The sequence below is a fragment of the Chelonus insularis genome, unplaced genomic scaffold (assembly GCF_013357705.1).
Source record: "Chelonus insularis isolate UGA/USDA-ARS -01 unplaced genomic scaffold, ASM1335770v1 contig_116_pilon, whole genome shotgun sequence".
Classification (NCBI taxonomy): Eukaryota; Metazoa; Arthropoda; class Insecta; order Hymenoptera; family Braconidae; genus Chelonus; species Chelonus insularis.
The window spans coordinates 409,308-427,551 of record NW_023276357.1 but is presented as its reverse complement, the minus strand read 5'-3'; the positions used below and the strand labels follow the sequence as shown (position 1 = coordinate 427,551).

The 18,244-nt window shown below is 31.6% G+C and overlaps 5 protein-coding genes across 6 annotated transcripts; 3 read left to right on the top strand and 2 right to left on the bottom strand.

Moving 5' to 3' along the window:
- The first annotated feature begins 283 nt into the window (after positions 1 to 283).
- LOC118074038 (uncharacterized) lies at positions 284 to 6,251 on the top strand. Its single transcript, XM_035094931.1, has 7 exons — positions 284 to 437; positions 514 to 1,080; positions 2,305 to 2,911; positions 2,992 to 3,152; positions 4,704 to 4,766; positions 4,858 to 5,190; positions 5,836 to 6,251. Exons 1-7 carry the CDS (start codon positions 426 to 428, stop codon positions 6,145 to 6,147), a joined length of 2,055 nt encoding a protein of 684 aa, XP_034950822.1. The 5' UTR covers positions 284 to 425; the 3' UTR covers positions 6,148 to 6,251.
- A 123-nt stretch (positions 6,252 to 6,374) lies between these two features.
- LOC118073143 (pupal cuticle protein-like) lies at positions 6,375 to 7,770 on the bottom strand. 2 transcript variants are annotated; one of them, XM_035093502.1, is made up of 3 exons: positions 7,706 to 7,770; positions 7,285 to 7,604; positions 6,375 to 7,122 (listed from the first exon to the last, which is right to left on the bottom strand). In XM_035093502.1, exons 1-3 carry the CDS (start codon positions 7,715 to 7,717, stop codon positions 6,912 to 6,914), a joined length of 543 nt encoding a protein of 180 aa, XP_034949393.1. In that variant the 5' UTR covers positions 7,718 to 7,770; the 3' UTR covers positions 6,375 to 6,911. The 2 variants fall into 2 exon arrangements, with proteins under 2 accessions (XP_034949393.1, XP_034949480.1); XM_035093589.1 differs by having other exon boundaries at positions 7,291 to 7,604.
- Positions 7,771 to 10,548: 2,778 nt separating this feature from the next.
- On the top strand, positions 10,549 to 11,923 carry LOC118072931 (uncharacterized). Its single transcript, XM_035093155.1, has 2 exons — positions 10,549 to 10,777; positions 10,910 to 11,923. The coding sequence occupies exons 1-2, from the start codon at positions 10,706 to 10,708 to the stop codon at positions 11,855 to 11,857; spliced, it is 1,020 nt and encodes a 339-aa protein (XP_034949046.1). The 5' UTR covers positions 10,549 to 10,705; the 3' UTR covers positions 11,858 to 11,923.
- A 2,847-nt stretch (positions 11,924 to 14,770) lies between these two features.
- On the top strand, positions 14,771 to 16,020 carry LOC118073069 (cuticle protein 18.7-like). Its single transcript, XM_035093392.1, has 3 exons — positions 14,771 to 14,856; positions 15,271 to 15,627; positions 15,725 to 16,020. Exons 1-3 carry the CDS (start codon positions 14,845 to 14,847, stop codon positions 15,926 to 15,928), a joined length of 573 nt encoding a protein of 190 aa, XP_034949283.1. The 5' UTR covers positions 14,771 to 14,844; the 3' UTR covers positions 15,929 to 16,020.
- Positions 16,021 to 16,094: 74 nt separating this feature from the next.
- Positions 16,095 to 17,829, bottom strand: LOC118072849 (UPF0160 protein C27H6.8). The gene is made up of 6 exons (XM_035093030.1): positions 17,781 to 17,829; positions 17,347 to 17,570; positions 16,925 to 17,257; positions 16,634 to 16,835; positions 16,398 to 16,570; positions 16,095 to 16,315 (listed from the first exon to the last, which is right to left on the bottom strand). The coding sequence occupies exons 1-6, from the start codon at positions 17,823 to 17,825 to the stop codon at positions 16,135 to 16,137; spliced, it is 1,158 nt and encodes a 385-aa protein (XP_034948921.1). The 5' UTR covers positions 17,826 to 17,829; the 3' UTR covers positions 16,095 to 16,134.
- Positions 17,830 to 18,244: the final 415 nt, after the last annotated feature.

Here is an 18,244-nt window from a genome sequence, read left to right as displayed (position 1 = left end):
TTCTTCCTTATTATTATGCAATTCACAATTCATGATCCATGAAAGTGAATACTTTTGTATCGAGTTCTAAAACTATTTTTCTTTTTGCATCGAATATCATTTCCTGATCTCTTTGATTCAAGGTGATTACTCAAGTTTCGAATTTAAAATGAAATTAACTTCATTATAAAATCCATCTTGATCTTTGTGATCGTTTAAAAGTGTCTGGAATTTATCAAGGGCACTTTATTTCTTCTCATTCCTCCTAAGGTAGTGCCTTGGGCATAAAAATCCAATGACGAGTATCAGGTTTATTGGGCAGGGCGTGGTATTGGCAAATCACCCAGAAAATGCTATATAAACGTATAGATGGACGTTTTCTAACCAGTTGTCTTTGCGAGTACTGATCTTCAGCAGCGCTAGAAGATAGCTAATTTTTCATCACCATGAAAACTTTCGTAAGTCATTAAATTAAAAAAAAAAAAAAAATACTAATAATAGTTTCAAGTATTAATTATTTCTTTAAAATTCTAGATTGTTATTTTTTCTTGCCTCATTGGCATTGCTTTTACCAAACCAGGAGTCCATCTTCTTACAACAGCACCAGTAGCACTTGAAATTCGACAAGGCGCACCAATTGGTCTTGATGGCAAAGTTGTTGATACTCCGGAAGTAGCTTTAGCTAAAGCCGAACATGCTGCAGCTCACCTAAACGAGAAACTCAATCACGCAGGTGTTTCAACTATCAACCCAATCAAGCTTGAATCATTGGGAGGAGCTCCCATCGGTCTAGATGGCCGTGTTGTTGACACTCCTGAAGTAGCTGTAGCCAAAGCTGAACATGCCACTGCTCATCTCAACGAACAACTTAATACCGTTGCTGCTGACTCCAATTTTATTGGTTATACTTTTGCCAAAGTTCAACCAGGTGCTCCAATCGGTCTCGATGGACGAGTAATTGATACTCCTGAAGTAGCTCTTGCTAAAGCTGAACATGCGGCTGCACATATTAATGCTAAATTAAACCTTGCCTCTGAAACTTTCAAACATTCTTATGTTCCTTCATATTCCTATATTGCATCTGCACCAATTTTTTACATTTAGATTACTGAAATGTATGTGTTCAAACTTTGCCATAATAAATTAAAAAAATTACTACTTAAATTATATTTGAAAAAACTTCATTAACATCCAAACCATGAAATTTTTTATTTTAATTACTTATTTAAATATTTTTCATAAGATATTGATTTATAACGAATGTCAGAGTTGAAGTGTAATTTAGGAAAATATTTAGTATTTTATTTTGATTAAAATATAGTTTTAAGATTTTTTGATGTGTAAGTTTGGTGAAAGCCTATTCAATTAATTCAATCATAGTAGGTGATATTTTGTTCAAACTCTTACCAATTTTTACGAAATCTGACAATAGATTGAAATTGCAAAAACGGCACAATTTCCTTTCAAGTCAAGGCTAATAGATTTGCATAAATAGCGACCTAATTGACTCATTGTGGTGTAAGACACAGTAGCCATGGCTTTCACGGTGTCATGATCTATTCATCAGAATTGTGACAGGTCATAGCAATACTATATCACTAAGCTTTATCGTCATCTTAGTTATTTATCTCCCACTCAAATTATCAAGTGATTGAATAAGATCTTTCAACATCGTTTACATTTTTCGGTGGATTAAAAATCCGAAGGAAACTACATTATCACAATAATCATTATAATAACAAATTTCTGTGATAGATTGGGTACTGACAAAAACAAATATAAACTTTTTTTTGTTTAACTATGTTTATACGTTCGTAATAACTAATAGAAATGATCAATTACAAAAAATGACATGTCAAAAAATGTGGTTAACGATCAGATCTAGTATGGCGTTGTCCGATCGAGGATTTCCTTCAAATGTCAAGGTCAGGGACTCCATGATCTGACAAAACCAGCAAAAGAGAGCGGGCGTGGTCATTAATGTATTGTAAAATACATACAAGACATGTCCCATGAGTTTGTAGCCGATCCCTGTGTACATTATGCCCTGCTCCTTTGCGAAGGGGAAATCGTGGGAGCGGGGATTTGACAGTTACAGTCGAGTATATAAGAAGCTGCATGTACGTTCACCAGGAAGAACAACACTGTAGCCTCAGCGAGAGACAGCGAGTACTGGCATCCCAGCAGCGCACTGTGATTACAAAGGATTTATTTTAACAATCATCATGTCGAGTTTCTTGGTGAGTTTCTATTTGACTAAAAATTTCGAAAACTTTACCTACATGATTATCAAATCATTGAAAATTATTTATAAAACATCCACAGATTATTTTATTGGCTACAGTGGCCGTTTCTAATGCCGGATTTCTTGGACCTCAAGAATACATTCAGCCACAACATATCCAACCACAACACATTCAACCGCAAAAGTATGAACCACCAGCACCAGTAGGCCACGACGGCAATGTAATTGATACTCCAGAAGTAGCTGCAGCTAAAGCTGCTCATTTCGCTGAATTTGCTAGAGCAGCCGCACGTGCAGCTAAAGAAAAGGAAACTCCTGAGTCTTATCCAACCCACCAAACATATTCTCCTGCTCCAGTAGCTCCCGTAGCACCAGTAGCATCTCCAGCACCTCCTGCTCATAATTATCGATTCGCATCAGCTTCTCAGTACTCTCACGTACCAGAGCCCCATTATCGTCAAGAACCCGTCAGTAATCACGGTTTCATTCATCAACCAGTACAACAATTCTCCAATGCTTTACCTCATAAAGTGCCTTTCCAACCGGCACCTCTCGCTGAAGATGGCACTGTCATTGATACCCCGGAAGTCGCTGCTTTGAAGGCCGCTAGATTGGCTGAACTTGCTGATGCTGAAGCAAGAGCCTACAAAAATGCTGGACCTGCTCAAGAATATCCTGAAGATCAAGGTATATTTCATTAATAATTATTCAATTATAAATTTTCTTAATTAGAATCAATTACATGATAAAATTTTCATTGCTTTTAGGACATAATAGAGCTTTAGGATCTGTTCCAGTTCAATATAATCCAGCAGTTTACAACCAAGCACCTCATACCTTTACTCCTTATGGAAAAAGTGCAGTATACCAACCTGGTCCAGTTTACCAATCAAAGTTGTACCAATCTCAACAAATCTTAGGAAACTACTAAAATTCTAAATAGTGTCGTCATTTTTGTATTCATTGGAAAAAGTTATGTAAATAATCTAGACCAATAAATTTCTTTTTCTACAGATCAAAAAATAACATATTTATTATTATCAATCGATCTATTTTAGTTATTTAAAAATGCATATATATATCGTAGAAAAATAAAGAAAAAAAAATAATAACAATAACAGATGTCATAAATACAATTTTTATGAATGCCAACGCTTCACTTAAAACCACACTTCGACCTACTTAAAAATTCACTGTGGAAAGTTTATGATGAGAAATTAGTAAATGAACCACGAGAAGTGATTTATTAAAATGCACTCAACCATGAAAATCTTTCGAAACATTTTTTCAAATTTTTTTCCTTTTGTCATTTTATTGAAAAAAAAATTATTGAATACGTAAACAGAGAAAAAAGCTAGCTAACAACACTATTGAATATTGATTGCGTATAAAATTATCGACAAGAAAGAAAGTCGCGCCCTCGTGTTGTGGTTTTGTAGTAAACAATGTGAACTCTAGCATAAACCGCGATAATCGCGTAACTTGCTTGATAACATTTTTTATCGCTTGTTAGTATATACAATATTCATTCTTCCTTAATTATTACATATTTCTATGATATTGTGAAAAATTGAACGATTACCCAATTGAAAAATATGAAAAAAATTGACAGCCAAATCAATGAGATAATTTAAGGGAACATTACGCAAAATTGAATGGATGACTTTGTGCATGATATTCATATTGAACAGACAAAATCTTGAGTTGAGAGATTGAGGATTGAAAGTTGCGTCATAGGTCAATCATGAGGACGTGAGAAGGTACGCTAGCATGAGTAGAATAGGGAGAACTCGAGCATCATGATTTGTTCGAGTAGTGAGCAGTCGACGGAAAGGTCAGGAACTCTAGTTCGAACCTCTATCGAGGTTTTAAGATCAATATGGTAATGATCAGTACCTAATAAACGTCTCTTTACATCTATTATCATCTACTCACATGCTCTGATGTCATAAAGTTGTTTTTTTCAACACTACTCATTAAGTAATAATCCACATGACCTGCCCTATAACGAAGTTCTAACTTTATGATGATCATAAAATATAGTAGATCAAGACTTACCTTAAATTGAAGATCTGCAGTGAGATCTTTGTTTGTACATGACTGATGTGTACTCTCAAAAACTACGAAGCAGCATAGATCTTGTTGGTGGTTATTAATATTGATAATAATATATATGATATGAAATATAAGTATACAAGCAAGCAAAATGCCAATTGAACAAAACAATTGCTGATGTGGGTTCAATGAAATATCACAAAGCTGATGAAATAATCGGACTGAGAATAAGAAATGAATTTTAAGTACATATCTTGATGATAAAGACTAACGTAAATAAGTATTGTATAATAATTAAAATCTACGAGTAATTAGAGTTTTGTCTTATAGGGTAAAATGTGAACCACTTGGATGACCAGCAACCCACCACTAAAAACTATAAAAGCGCATGCTAGCTATTATAAAAGTTTATTCGTAACCAACACGCATTACTATCACTGCGGTTAGTGCTTCGTTAGTGCAAACAATAGACATGAGATTAGTTATTGTAAGTAGTTATAAATCATAAAACGGTTTGAGTTTGATTTATTCTTATATATATATAAGTATGAATTTATAGATCTGTCATAATTCTGTAGGTCCTATTGGCATTAATAGTTAGCCTGGTTAATGTAGAGGGGTACAATGTGTATGCTTATCATGGACCACCTGCTCCGCTAGCTAATGATGGCAAAGTTATTGAAACGCCGGAAGTGGCGCATGCTCGAGCTGCTCATCTTGCTGCTCACGCTGAAGCAATCGCTAGAATTGCATCTGTAGGCGATAACTGGCACGAAAAACATGAAGATGAAAAAGAAGGTAATGACATTGAAGAAGAGACAAATCAATTTGGAGATGATGGATTGAAACCAGTTTATCGAGGACCACCAGCACCTTTAGGAAAGGATGGTCGTGTTGTTGACACACCCGAGGTAAAATCTATTGTTATCTTTTCTATTTTTGTTAACAAGAAAATAAGCCTTCAATTTCTTTATCACACTCTAGTCATGCAAAAATTTCATTTTAGTTTAGTTTAATAAAAATTATGTAAATTGAATAAAATATATTATTATTTTCATAGTGAAAATTCCAATAATCAGACACGGAATGTTTTTAATTAGAATTTTTGTTACGTCTGCATATAGAAAAAAAAGTGTTAAAAAGAAAATGAAAAAAAGTGTGTTCAGAGCAAAATTTTTGTTGAAAATGTTTTCCATTTTATCGCGTTCTTATGTTATAATCAATGGTTATGGAATCTTTGGTATCTAAAAAGAAGTGAAAATATATTTAAAAATATTCAAATGAGCTGATAATTATACTAGATATAAAAAAATAATTAATAATAAAAATTTCTCACATTTGATTTAATTTTTAAAAAATTTTTCGAATTGTCATTGCTCTAGACACCAATTAAAAAATATAAACAATAAAATTACACATCAGATAAATTAATTGGTGGAAATTAATTCGCCGCATAATAAAAGCTTAAAAATATTATGCAACTTATTTTCCATGAAAACTTTATAAATGAGGAGGTAAATTAACTCAAACTTAATTAATGTTGTTTTACTTTAAAGGTTGCACATGCAAAAGCTGTTCATTTAGCAGCTTATTCAAAAGCATACGCAGCAGCACCCAAAGAAGATGAAAAACCAGAAGGAAAAGTTTATGGGGAAAATCATGATCATGAAAATGAAATTCCTGGACATCTACCATATCTTTATTATTATCCCAAAAAGTACAAAGGCCCATTAGCCCCACTTGCACCGGATGGCCGCGTGATAGACACACCCGAGGTTGAGCACGCTCGTTCTGCTCATTTACATGCACTTGCTCATGCACAACAATTAACGAGTACTGATCATCATTCAAATTTGGAGCATGTTTAAAATATATGTACCATTTGAGGCATTTTTTTCAATACAAGACCGTGTAAAACTTTATTGAACAGCTCTTAAATAATCATGAAATATGTAAATAATAAGTATACAATGTATTATTCTGACTTTTGAAATTATTTTGTTTCAAGTGTTAATAATTTTTTCATTATGTTTTACATGATTTATTATAATGAATAAAATCTGTTAATATCAATCAACTTTGTATGTTAATTATATACCTTGAATCTTATTTATTTGTCAAAGAGATTGCGGAAAAGGATATGCACAACAATCAATTGATTTTACTTCCTTCTTATAATGTAGAAATTCCTTGTCAAGCATGAATAGCTACGACCTTGTCAATACGACAATGCTAACAGACGTGATAAGTGAACCGATTAATTATCAGACAGACGATTAGACATACATAATAACAAAAAATCTTGATGACATAACTGTTAATTTAAAGTTTTTGTTGATCATTTAAAAGATGATACTATAAAATTAGGTAACTGATGGAGAAAAAGTTTTTTGTTCTTTTTTCATGGCGATCAAGAAATTTGAAAAATTTATTAAGAATTTTCGGAATAAATTTGATGACGAAAAGTTTCAAAAAGTAATACAAATAAACACTGCAACATTTTTGGAGTTTAAAAATTTAAATAAACTCAATGTTATTTTTTGAGGTAGAATGGTGTTACTAAAAAAATACTCATTAAATATGACCTCACTGATCATGTATGAATATTAATATAAATCGCTCTGTTACATAATTAATATTGATTATTCCAAGCTGGGCCATCCCACGCGGGATTATAAGCACCTGAGTCATAATCCACGTGAGGAGGGTATGCAGCAGATGCAGGAGCAGCGGGAGCATGTTGAGCAGCAGCATTGAAGAGAGAGAAGTGGTGAGCTTTCGCTGCTTGGACTTCAGGAGTATCGACAACCCGTCCATCTGGACCCAAGGGTGCTGGTGGTCCCCTAAGTTGAATATTATCTTTATTAATAAATTTTTTTAATAATAAATATAAATAATAAAAGAAAATAAAATTAAAAATCAGTCTAAATGGTAGCATAAATGATAAAGTAATAGTCATCAGTCTTATATTAGAAAAGGCAACAATGAATGATTCGTCAGCGTACTGGTACCGTGGTCCATATTGAGCAGGAGCGTAAGAGGGATTAGGTCCATTCCAGACATCATTATAAGAACCATCATGGGGATCATATCCAGCAGCAGGTCCTTTAGGAGCACGAGCTGCAGCTTCAGCTAGTGTTGCAAGATGAGCAGCTTTCAATTGTTGGACTTCCGGTGTATCCACTACTCGGCCATCAGGTCCTAGAGGTGCAGCACCACCATGCGGAGTTGCATAACCACCATGATTGGCACCGTAAGCAGTATGAGGTCCTGGATACCACTGAGGAGTTGCCAAAACAGCGCTGAGCCCAGCAATGAAGATAATCTATAATTATTAGTCAAAGTAAACAATATTTTCTGACTGAGCAATTACAGAATTTACAATAGCTAATGCAATAAGATAATTGTTTCAGGATGAGATCTTACCAATTGAAACATGGCTGTTGATTTACTGGTGATCGAGACGAAACTGCAACAGCTGCAGCTGCAACTACATACTTTGTCTTAGCTTTGATCCTTCAATTTATAGAGATTCGCTTCTATCAAGTTGCCCCACCCAATGATTCTGCGACACACCCAGAACATAATGCTCTCCTTCCTAAGCCCTACCCCGTAACATTTAACGCTCTAAGCACGTAGGTAACCTAGTGGTCATCGAATTTTTATATCACCACAATGCTTTGCAAATTCCAATATTTTCTGCATAATTGTTTAATTTTTTTATCGACTTCCCAATTATTAAATTTCAATTTCCTCAATTGCATTAGCATAACATTCCAGAAACGCTGATGATGGGATAATTGGTATTTCTATAAATTTCATTGAATGTGAAATAAATATTATGTTTGAGTATCAATAAACTTTATCTGATCATTTCGATTAAATTGATTTTTTTATTATTTTATTGGATTTACTTGATTTATTTAAATGAATTATCTAATAAAATTTTTACCAAATCAATTTCAAAGGACCTTAGTGGGTTTATTTTCATTTCATTGTTTTAATTTAGTTGATCATTAATAAATCAATATTTTTATGTAATGTAATCTATTGATGAAGATTGTGTTCAATATTTCAATGTATTATTTTACCTTTTTGGATGATTTATTTAACTTATAATTCATAATTTGATGATGGTGTAATAACATTACAACATTTTTAAATATTTTTTTTTTTTTTTGATAAAGCGAACCGTTAAAGGTGTGGACTGATCTGATTAATCACATACTCAAATGATAATAATTAATAAGACCTTGCATTGAGGATAAGAAGAAAAGTAGAGAAAGAAGTGAGAGGGAGATGTGATCAAGGTTCACTTTTTTTATTTTGTTACTACTGAGATTTGTACAGTAATGACAATGGTAAGGAGACAACAGAAAAAATGATAACTGATACGTGCAGTAGGAGAGCCAACGTGAAAGAAATTGTCGCAATTGTTTAGATGTTGAAATATAATGTCGTTGTTAGTTATATCCTGGTTCGTCGATCTGTAAAACATGTTGGATACAAAAGCTACTTTGTGATAAATTTTAATACATAAGACAATTAATTCTTATACAGTAGCAGGCTGGAACAACTTATGAACATTAGTAGGTTGACAAATCGTTTGGTCAGTTTGTTACGAGAAAACTTTACATAAAATTGATTTGTAACGATAATAAAAATTACTAAGAGTTGAGTGGTTACCCGCCTGCTATTACTATGCGTTTGACATAATGTAATCATTGTGATAGATTACGCAGGATTCAATTTGATCTCGGTTCAGATGTCGTAAGATCAAACTTTAGTCTATTGATCGATTGATGGAATTTAGAGATTGTGAAAGATTACGTGGGCATTGTCGAATCGAAAAAAAATTTTATATTATACAATTCTATCGATAAAAAGTTGTCAAGTGCTTAAAGTTTCTGTTGATATAAGTTAAATAGTAAAGAACAATGATGATATTTTTATTTAAATGACTTCCACTAGTACTGAAGAACAACTATAACTAATGTCTATGATGTTTACAAAAGTTTCCTTTAAATTATTAAGAGAAATTTATCTCACCCTGATTCTTGTATTTCTTTCGTTTTGTTTCAATTTTTTTTTTTTAGTGAATAGTAAAAAAAAGAATTTATCAGAAAATGATTACAATTATTTACAACCAACAGGCTAAATAAACTTTTCATTTTACTCCATAAACATAAGTTTGAATCAATTTAAGTCAGTTAATTTAATGCTCCACTATTAGTAGATTCAACAATTTATTAACAAATAAATTAAATTAATTAGTATGAGATAAGTGAACTATTGTCAATAATGTACTATTGGGAGTAAAAGAGCAAACAAAAGATAATCATTGATTGAAATAATTGTAAATATTCTCTTCATTACTTAAACAATATGAAATATGAACAATTAATACTGGTTAAATTCACTGAAATGCTTATATTCATATGTTACATTTTATCTTTAATATTAAATTGAGTATATCAAAGAACTATTTATTCAATGACCACGAAGAAAAGTGCTTTTAGAGATCAATTTAAATAAATTAATAATTTACTATTAATTGAGATAATAAACTGGATGATATAATTATCTATTATTTTACAGCTTTTTTATTTGAATAATATAATTTTATTTTACCATTGTATATTGATGAATTTTACAATTTTTCCTAAAGGCTTCAAACTTTCTATATTTTAAATGTCAACGACTCATCTATTACAATAGTAATCAGACGAATTTATTAAATATTTACAAAACATCAATTTCTTATAATTTTCAACGAGTTATACATTAAAACTATCTTTGAATCAAGTTTACTTAAAATTTATCATCAAAACATTTCAAAACTAATTTACGATAGTGATATCTCTTCAAATAATATTACGACTTAAATGTTTTATATAATTAAGTATATAATATTCTAATACTAATGATTAGAAAATGTATCGTTTAATTATCTAATATTTTAATTACTTTAAATAAATGTCTGTCTTAGGATTATGAAGATATGGTTTATGTGAAATTTTTATGAAGGAGTTTCCCGTTCCTGAGTAAGAAGCTTGATATTTAAGTATGATAAACATTGTATATCGTATTTATTCAAGCCTGATAATAAACAAGATGGTATTAGGCACGTACAAATTGAAGGTTTCAATTTTATAATCTACAAAGCAGGCAAAATTAAAAAAAAACAACCTTGAAGTAAATATACTCATCTTGGCATGTAGTGACGACAAAATTTCCTCACACCTAATGGATGAATAATACCTGTGATTCCTATCTCTTTTAAGTATACGGGCAGCCTAATACAGGGAAATTTTACTTAAAACTTTTGGGGCAAAAATAATACTTGGCTCAAAATGACTAATATTCTACATGATGGAAGCCATATTGGTTTTCTCAGGACACTTGCATATATAAACGGTAAACTTCATGGTCAATGTCATAGTCTCATCGTCAGTCCAAAGAATAACACTCGATAGCACCATAATGTTATTCTCGCAGGTAACTACTTTTCCCAATCATTCAATCTACTTTATTTTCATCAGTCATATGTAATATTGAACTTTGTTTTTCTTGTGAATTAATTGAATTTTCTAGATCATTAATCAATTTGTGATTTTTCTGTTTCTACAGATTTTGTTTTTGTCCTTTGCTGTCAGTGCATGGACAGCACCACATTCAGCGATAAAATATTCTTCATCTGTAAACGAAGGAGGTCCTGAACCAATTCCATCGGATGATATTACTATCAATGATCAGACAATTAGTGTCACAAAGCCACTAAAGCCCATCGCAGAAGTTTTAGATCCATATCACCGAGGAATTAAAGTTATTCATACAATTGCTAAAAAAAACTTCTATGGATTGTCCAAAAAATTATCTCAAATAAATTCATCACCTATGCGATATCAAATAAATCCTACTAAAAATCTTATCAATTCAAGAGTGAGTGCACCTTTTCTACTGTTCCAACGAAGACCATTATATGTAGTACCTTTAAGTGTTGTTCAAGGACAATTAAGTTCTTCTTCATCAGTTCAGTCTTCAAACCATCCATCAGATGGGAATCGATTGACTCAAAAAACTATGAAAAATTTAATCCAAGGATTTCTCTCAGCAATAACCAACCAAGATAACGTAAAAAGTACTACAGTTAACCCAGAACTCAGTGACGAATTATCAGAATCTGGTGAAAATCAAAGTGGATCAACAATGACAACGTCGACGACTGAAGATTTACAGACAACGACAGCTATACCAACCGAGTTTGAATCCACTACTACTTTTGAAACGACATCTGAGATTCCTACTACAAAAAGTAAAGATGAAGAAATGATACTTTCAACTATTCAACCAGAATTACTGGATCAAAATGCAGAAATTGATGAAGCCGTAGCTTTTAATATTGACGGTGGTAATATTTCATCAACTCAAGAGAGTGCTACCCAGTCACCGAAGATCAATAAGGACAACTTTTACGTAATTTACGGAAGACCCACATTGACAAAGAAAGATAATTCGTTGTTATTAAACGCAAATATTGGAGTGGCAGTGTCTTTAAATGGATCGAACATTGACTGAAGTTGTTGTAAAAGTTAATAATAATTGCAGTGACTCAAATAAAAAAGTTTATAACAATCTCCAGTAATTGACAGAATTCCAAAAATTGTTATTGAAACATTTACTATGTATATTTATTTTTTTTTTAGTATCTTTTTTAGAAATTTTAAAGTTGTATTCTTACAATAGATAATTTTAATTGAATAAACCAAGTCATTTCATAATTTTGTGATGATTCATTCTCATTTATTCTCTTAATAGATATTATTAGCTCATAATTTTATCACAATATCAATTAAACATATAATGTTCCGAAAGAAATTGAAAAGTTCATTTAAATAGGAATAATTTATAGCTCGTCATGCTTTTTAACTAAAAGCTCATAACCCCTGGCAATTGATGGGTTTCCAGTAAGAAAAAAAGAAAAGCATTAATCATTAACTGATTATATAATTTCGATCTAACGTTTCGATAAGTTTGTTTGATTATCTATCTGTAATATTTCTACATACATGATTATGATAATTATAAGTCATTCAATATGATTCTTGTATAACACTTTTTCCTGGTCAGATGGGCATTGACATCAATACTTTAAGGAGCTATTAATGTGATCCTAAAGTGTTTATAATATACAATAGACATTCCGGAGCAATATCCGCCTCCATTGTGCATAGCGAGGACACACCTTGGTCGTAGTCTTTTTATTTTGCATTCATGAATGAACCTTCGTTAAAAAATAGTCCGCCTTTTTTCATTGTAAATTTCCTTGCACTTTCAATATTCTTCAAATTTTTTAAAATTGGTTTTCATTAATTGCTCCAGTCTTGCAATAAACATTACTGATTATTTGTAATGGAAGATTGGAGAGTGGTGAATCGGGCTTGCTGGAATCACGAGAGTTCCAAAGATAGAGAAGCTTTGTTTCGTCATATACCCAGAGCAAACTTATTATTAGCCATGATATTGGATGATATATCATTAAAACACCTAAGCAACTTAGTAAACACTTGATTGATATAAGTATATATGAGGATTTTTTAATTAAGCTTTATAACTTATACATATCGACTTTTAAATGTAAACACAAATTAGTGTCGCGAATAAATGACACGCCTTGATTATTTTTCCATGTTGTAATCGTAATGCGAGAAATTAAATTTAAATTACCATCTACCTGATAACTTGAGGATGCAAATGCTCTAGATTCCACAAAACCGATTTGTTCATCACCCTTGCGTGCAACCACCCAACGGATCATATTATTTCATCAGTTCAAGAGCTACGTTGATAAATAACATACTATATGAATAATTGAAGATGTAAAAGCTAAAATGAAAAAAAAATTTATTCTTGTTACGATGAATACGCGTTACCGGTAGGTCGAACGATTACCTCATAGCAATATAAAAACTGTACTTCCATTATTACGCCTACGAGACTCTCCCGAAAGGAAAGGCACGATCCTACGCGTTGCAAGAAGTTTTAGTTTATATTAAAGTTAATCTTTTTCTAATTAACTTGAAATGGAAATGATGAACGAAACTTTTGAAATTATAAATCAGCTAATTATTTACCAAATAAATAAATAAATAAATAAATGGAAACTTTTACAAGAAGTATTACATTGTTAGTTCATTATCAATATTTCCTGATTAACTTCTGAATTTATTATTACGGTATAATTCATTGATGAGAATCGCAATATTTAAAATACAATCAACTGTTTTTGATTTATATCAAAATACAAGTGCATTATCTATAAGCTTTAGATAAAGGTTATAAGTGAAATGTTTGCAGTAATAACTCTATAATTCAATTACTTATATACCAAGTAGTTTTATATGTTTTTTTGAAAAATAATTCAATGCTTTGTTATCAACTCATTGTTATTAATTAAATTAGAGATTTTTTATATAAATATATTGAATATTTAAACGAATTCTTAAATTATGTTAAATTAGTTACTTTAAACTGTAACATTTAAAAAAAGTATTCAATGAAAACTTGTTTTTATGGATTTTTTTAGATGTTTACTTGAAGTTGAACATTACTAACTCTATAGAACTATAAGTGACAAAACAATTTGTCAGTGATTCTACAAAAAGTAAATGATCACCGAGGACGTACACTCTCATACAGCCTTCACTCATCTTATTATGTAGTTCATTTAAGTACCTCGTATTTCCGCTGGTTTTGTAGTCCAATCTCTTTCTCTTAAACCTTTATAACATGCTTTCCCTCTCGTTTCATTAGAAGAATTACATTTCTCAGATAGGTACACCGGTTAATTACATCAAAGATATTCAGGGCACAAATTCTTACAAATTCATTGAGAATGAGACAAAATTCCAGGGTCGACTAGTCATTATAATAATTATTTCTAGGATGAAATTAATGCTTCTAATCCTTAATGACATAATGAATGCCGATGTGTATCATATGAACATCGAGAAATGTAATAAACCATCCCTAATATCTTTCCATGACCTCATTTCTACCGAATTGACTTACTTAATAATCCTGTTGTCAAACAATCACTCGACTAATACTCTTCCGATTTCACTTTTTATAATGCTCGTATTACAGTTGAAAAAGTTAATTTTAATAATGTAGATACCAAGGAAAATTTTGAAACAAATAGTTATGACATGTGGATTAGTATCAGCAGAATTAAAATAAATCCTTTCACCCAGAGAACTTTTACTTTGACCTCGTGAGTCTGGTGGTGAATTGAGAAGGGCATAAGTATCAAAGTATCGATGAGGTCGTAATGCACCTGTTAGAGTTGTAAGAACCAATTTCAGGGTCTTGTCAATATAATGTCAATGTCAATATGTTTTGGATGGAACGCTTAGCATGGGATTTATCTCCCCACTAAAAGGTAACTCCCTACCAGATTGCCATATATACATTATATATAAAAGGGTACACCAACTTGGTACAGCAGCAGTTTAACTGTCAGCGAGTACTGGAAACCCCAGCAGCGCCGACACTAACGAAAAAAAATGAAGTCCTTCGTAAGTAGATTAATTACTTTTAATTAATAGTTAAATAAAAAAAATAAGATTACCTCCAATGAAACTGGATTAAAGCTCTTGTACTAACACTGTTTTATAGTCTCCAATTAAAATATTTATATTCTTTCCAGAAACTTCTATTAAAGTTTCATCGTAAAAACAATCTTAAGACATTGACATCATACTTGCTTTTATTACTTACCATAATAATGAAAAAGGGAAATTAAACATGAAATTTTTTTCCTGGTTTTTACTTTCCAATGCGTTAATTCTACATAACACACGCGATATATCAAATATTATCTACAAAAAGCCAATTGCTCTGTAAATTTGTAAAGAAACCCAAGTGAAACTAACATATCAAGGAATATAAATAAACAAAGTGTTGTAAATTATTTAATATTATATTTACAGATTGCTTTGTGTGCTTTCCTCGCCGTTGCTTCAGCAAATCCTGGATATCTTTTAGGATACCATCTAGGAGCACCACTCGGTCATGATGGAAGAGTAGTAGATACACCAGAAGTGGCACAAGCTAAAGCAGCTCATTTAGCCACTCTCGCTAAAGAAGCAGCTAGAAACACTTATGGACATGGATATGGATATTATGCACCTGCATTATCTTACGCTGCTTATCCGCATGTTGAACACATTTATGCTCCAGTTGCCACGCATCACGGACCTCCTGCCCCACTTGCAGCTGATGGACGTGTGATTGACACCCCTGAGGTAGCTCATGCCAAAGCTGAACATCTTGCTGCTCACGCAAAGGTTCATTTTCCTTTTATACGTAATGGTGTATTAAAATTTAAAAGTCAATGATTTGAAAATAACTAAATGACATGTATATATTGCGTTATATTTCTAGGAAGCTGCAAAAACAGGAGGAATTCCTTACGGAGCACTTGCTTACTCTTACGCACCTGTTTACACTTACGCCTATGGTTGGCCTCATGGAGGATCAGCTCCCCTTGGACCTGATGGCCGAGTAGTTGATACACCCGAAGTTGCTCATGCTAAAGCTGCTCATCTTGCTGCCCATCACGCTGCCACAGTTCACAGTCACCATTAAAAATTTTTTTGAGACTAATTGATATTTCTTTTTACTTTATTGAAAAAATTCCATTTCTGTTTATCAATAAAGAATAATTTAATTTCCTAAAATGATTGTGTTTTTTTTTATCGTATTTACTATTTCACTACAATATCAGTTTAAAAGGAAGAAAAGTAATACGAAGTTTAGAAAAAATGAAAATTTTTATTTAATTAATCTTCCTATTAATTGGAACCACTTAGTTTATTTATTTCTAGAGATTTTCGTGCCATTGTTAAAGCGCCTTCTTTCGTTTTATTACCACCAATAAATCGTTCATTATGGACAAATACACATCCTTCAATCCCTGAAACACGACATAATTCTTGGTCTCTGAGACCTGCCCATTCTTTTGGTAAAAACATTCTGCAAATTTATCATTCTTAGTTAACATGGAAGTTTGTTTTAATGGATGATAAAATGAGATAAAGTTTTTTTTATTTCTTACCGACAAACAAAACTTCCCATAGCAATCGGAATGGCTTGAACTCTCCAATTATTAGCGTTGAATATGACATACTTAATAGTTGGTTCGATTTTCATAGCCTTTTCAAATTCAAATAAGAATTCTTTCCAAGGTGCAGCTTTTATTAATTCCATTATTTCCCCACTTGGATCGATCTAAATATTTCGTTTTTGAATTTTTTTTTTAAAGTAGACTGAAATCATTAAGAATATTTTTACCTCAAATCTCTTTTCAATTGAAGCACGAATGATGTTTCGTGCAGGTAACCAAACGCTTGCAGAATTTTGAATAAAGTATCGTAATTCTTCTCCGCATAACTTCATCGCTTTCATGAATTGTGTATCAGGGTCAGCATCTTCCGTATTCCACTCGGGATTTAATCTTCCTACTCGCGCACTCAAATTTGTTACTATTCTATATCTGTAAATGATTAAAATTGATTAAAAGCTTTTTCTTATGTTAAAAAAGAACTATAAATATAGATTACAAACATTGTTTGGCATACTTACTTTGGTTCACCATCAAACATTGATACTCCATTATCAATAGCATCAACTTCTTTGATGAGTGTATCATAAACTCGTCTGAAAATAGCATGAATGTCTTTTTCATCTAGAATTTCAGAAACAATTTGTTTGATAATTCTATGGCCAAAATGACAATAAATGAGTCCAGCACTACTTAATTTAATGTCCCATGGACAATCTTCTCGCTTTAATACAGAACTAGCTGTCTCAGTGAATTCTTTCATATGATGATCGTAACGATGTTTTAATGGATTGTATTCACCTCCGACATCTACAACTATATCACATGTATCAAGAATTTCCATATCCCTCGATCTAAAAAAAATTCATAATAATAAATGAATTAAAAATATTATTTAATTACAAAATGAATAAATCTTTGCGAATATTTAAAACTGACTTACCTAATGATTTGAGCATCTTTATACTCTGGTAACTGTTTCAACATAAAACATGCGAGTACTTCATCACAATGGAAAGTTCCACTATGGGTGCCAATTTTTTTCGTTAACGACATGTTAGAAAATGTACGGAATATTTCTTTTGATTGAGTATTAGACGATTTCAATAATTTTATATTAAATGTAGCTTGATAAATGAGTCGACTGCTTATATTGGTAAATATAAACTGGAAAAGTTAAAAACAATATTAAGAGGAGAGAATTCTTATCCAATTCTACTATTTTACATGTAATAAATTAGTTTAATGTTAGAAATTTATTTTTTCTTGGAAATGAATTTGATAAAAAATTTAATTAAATACTTGTCATTGAAATAATTTGATTCTATAATTTTGTAAAATTTAAAACTTTTAACAACTTAGATGAATCATACTTACAGGATTTAAAAATGTTTTTTTAAATATTGAGTTCAATGGTTTCATTAAATTTTATTCCAGCATATGTGACAAAATAAAGAAAAGGTTAATTTTAACAAAAATAAAATTGACTTTAAAGTGACGAAATAAAAGGAAATAATTTTAAAAATTTGTGCTAATGAAATAAATATCTTTCAATATTTTGGAATTATTCTATGACATTTTTAGATATTGTAGTCTGATTAATTTTTAAAATTTTTTACTTTCTCTTTTATAAATCACACAACTATCGTAGTAAACACATGCACGATCAGCTGTTTGGATCACGTGATCTGTGCTGAACTCGTTGAATACGCTTCAGAAAAGAGAGAACAGTATAGAAGTCCAATGCTGTGTTAAAAATCCGGACGAAGTTTCGGTCAACATGTCGGTAATCTCAGGTGGTCACAACATAAATGTTTCTGTGAACCCATCGAGCGATGGCG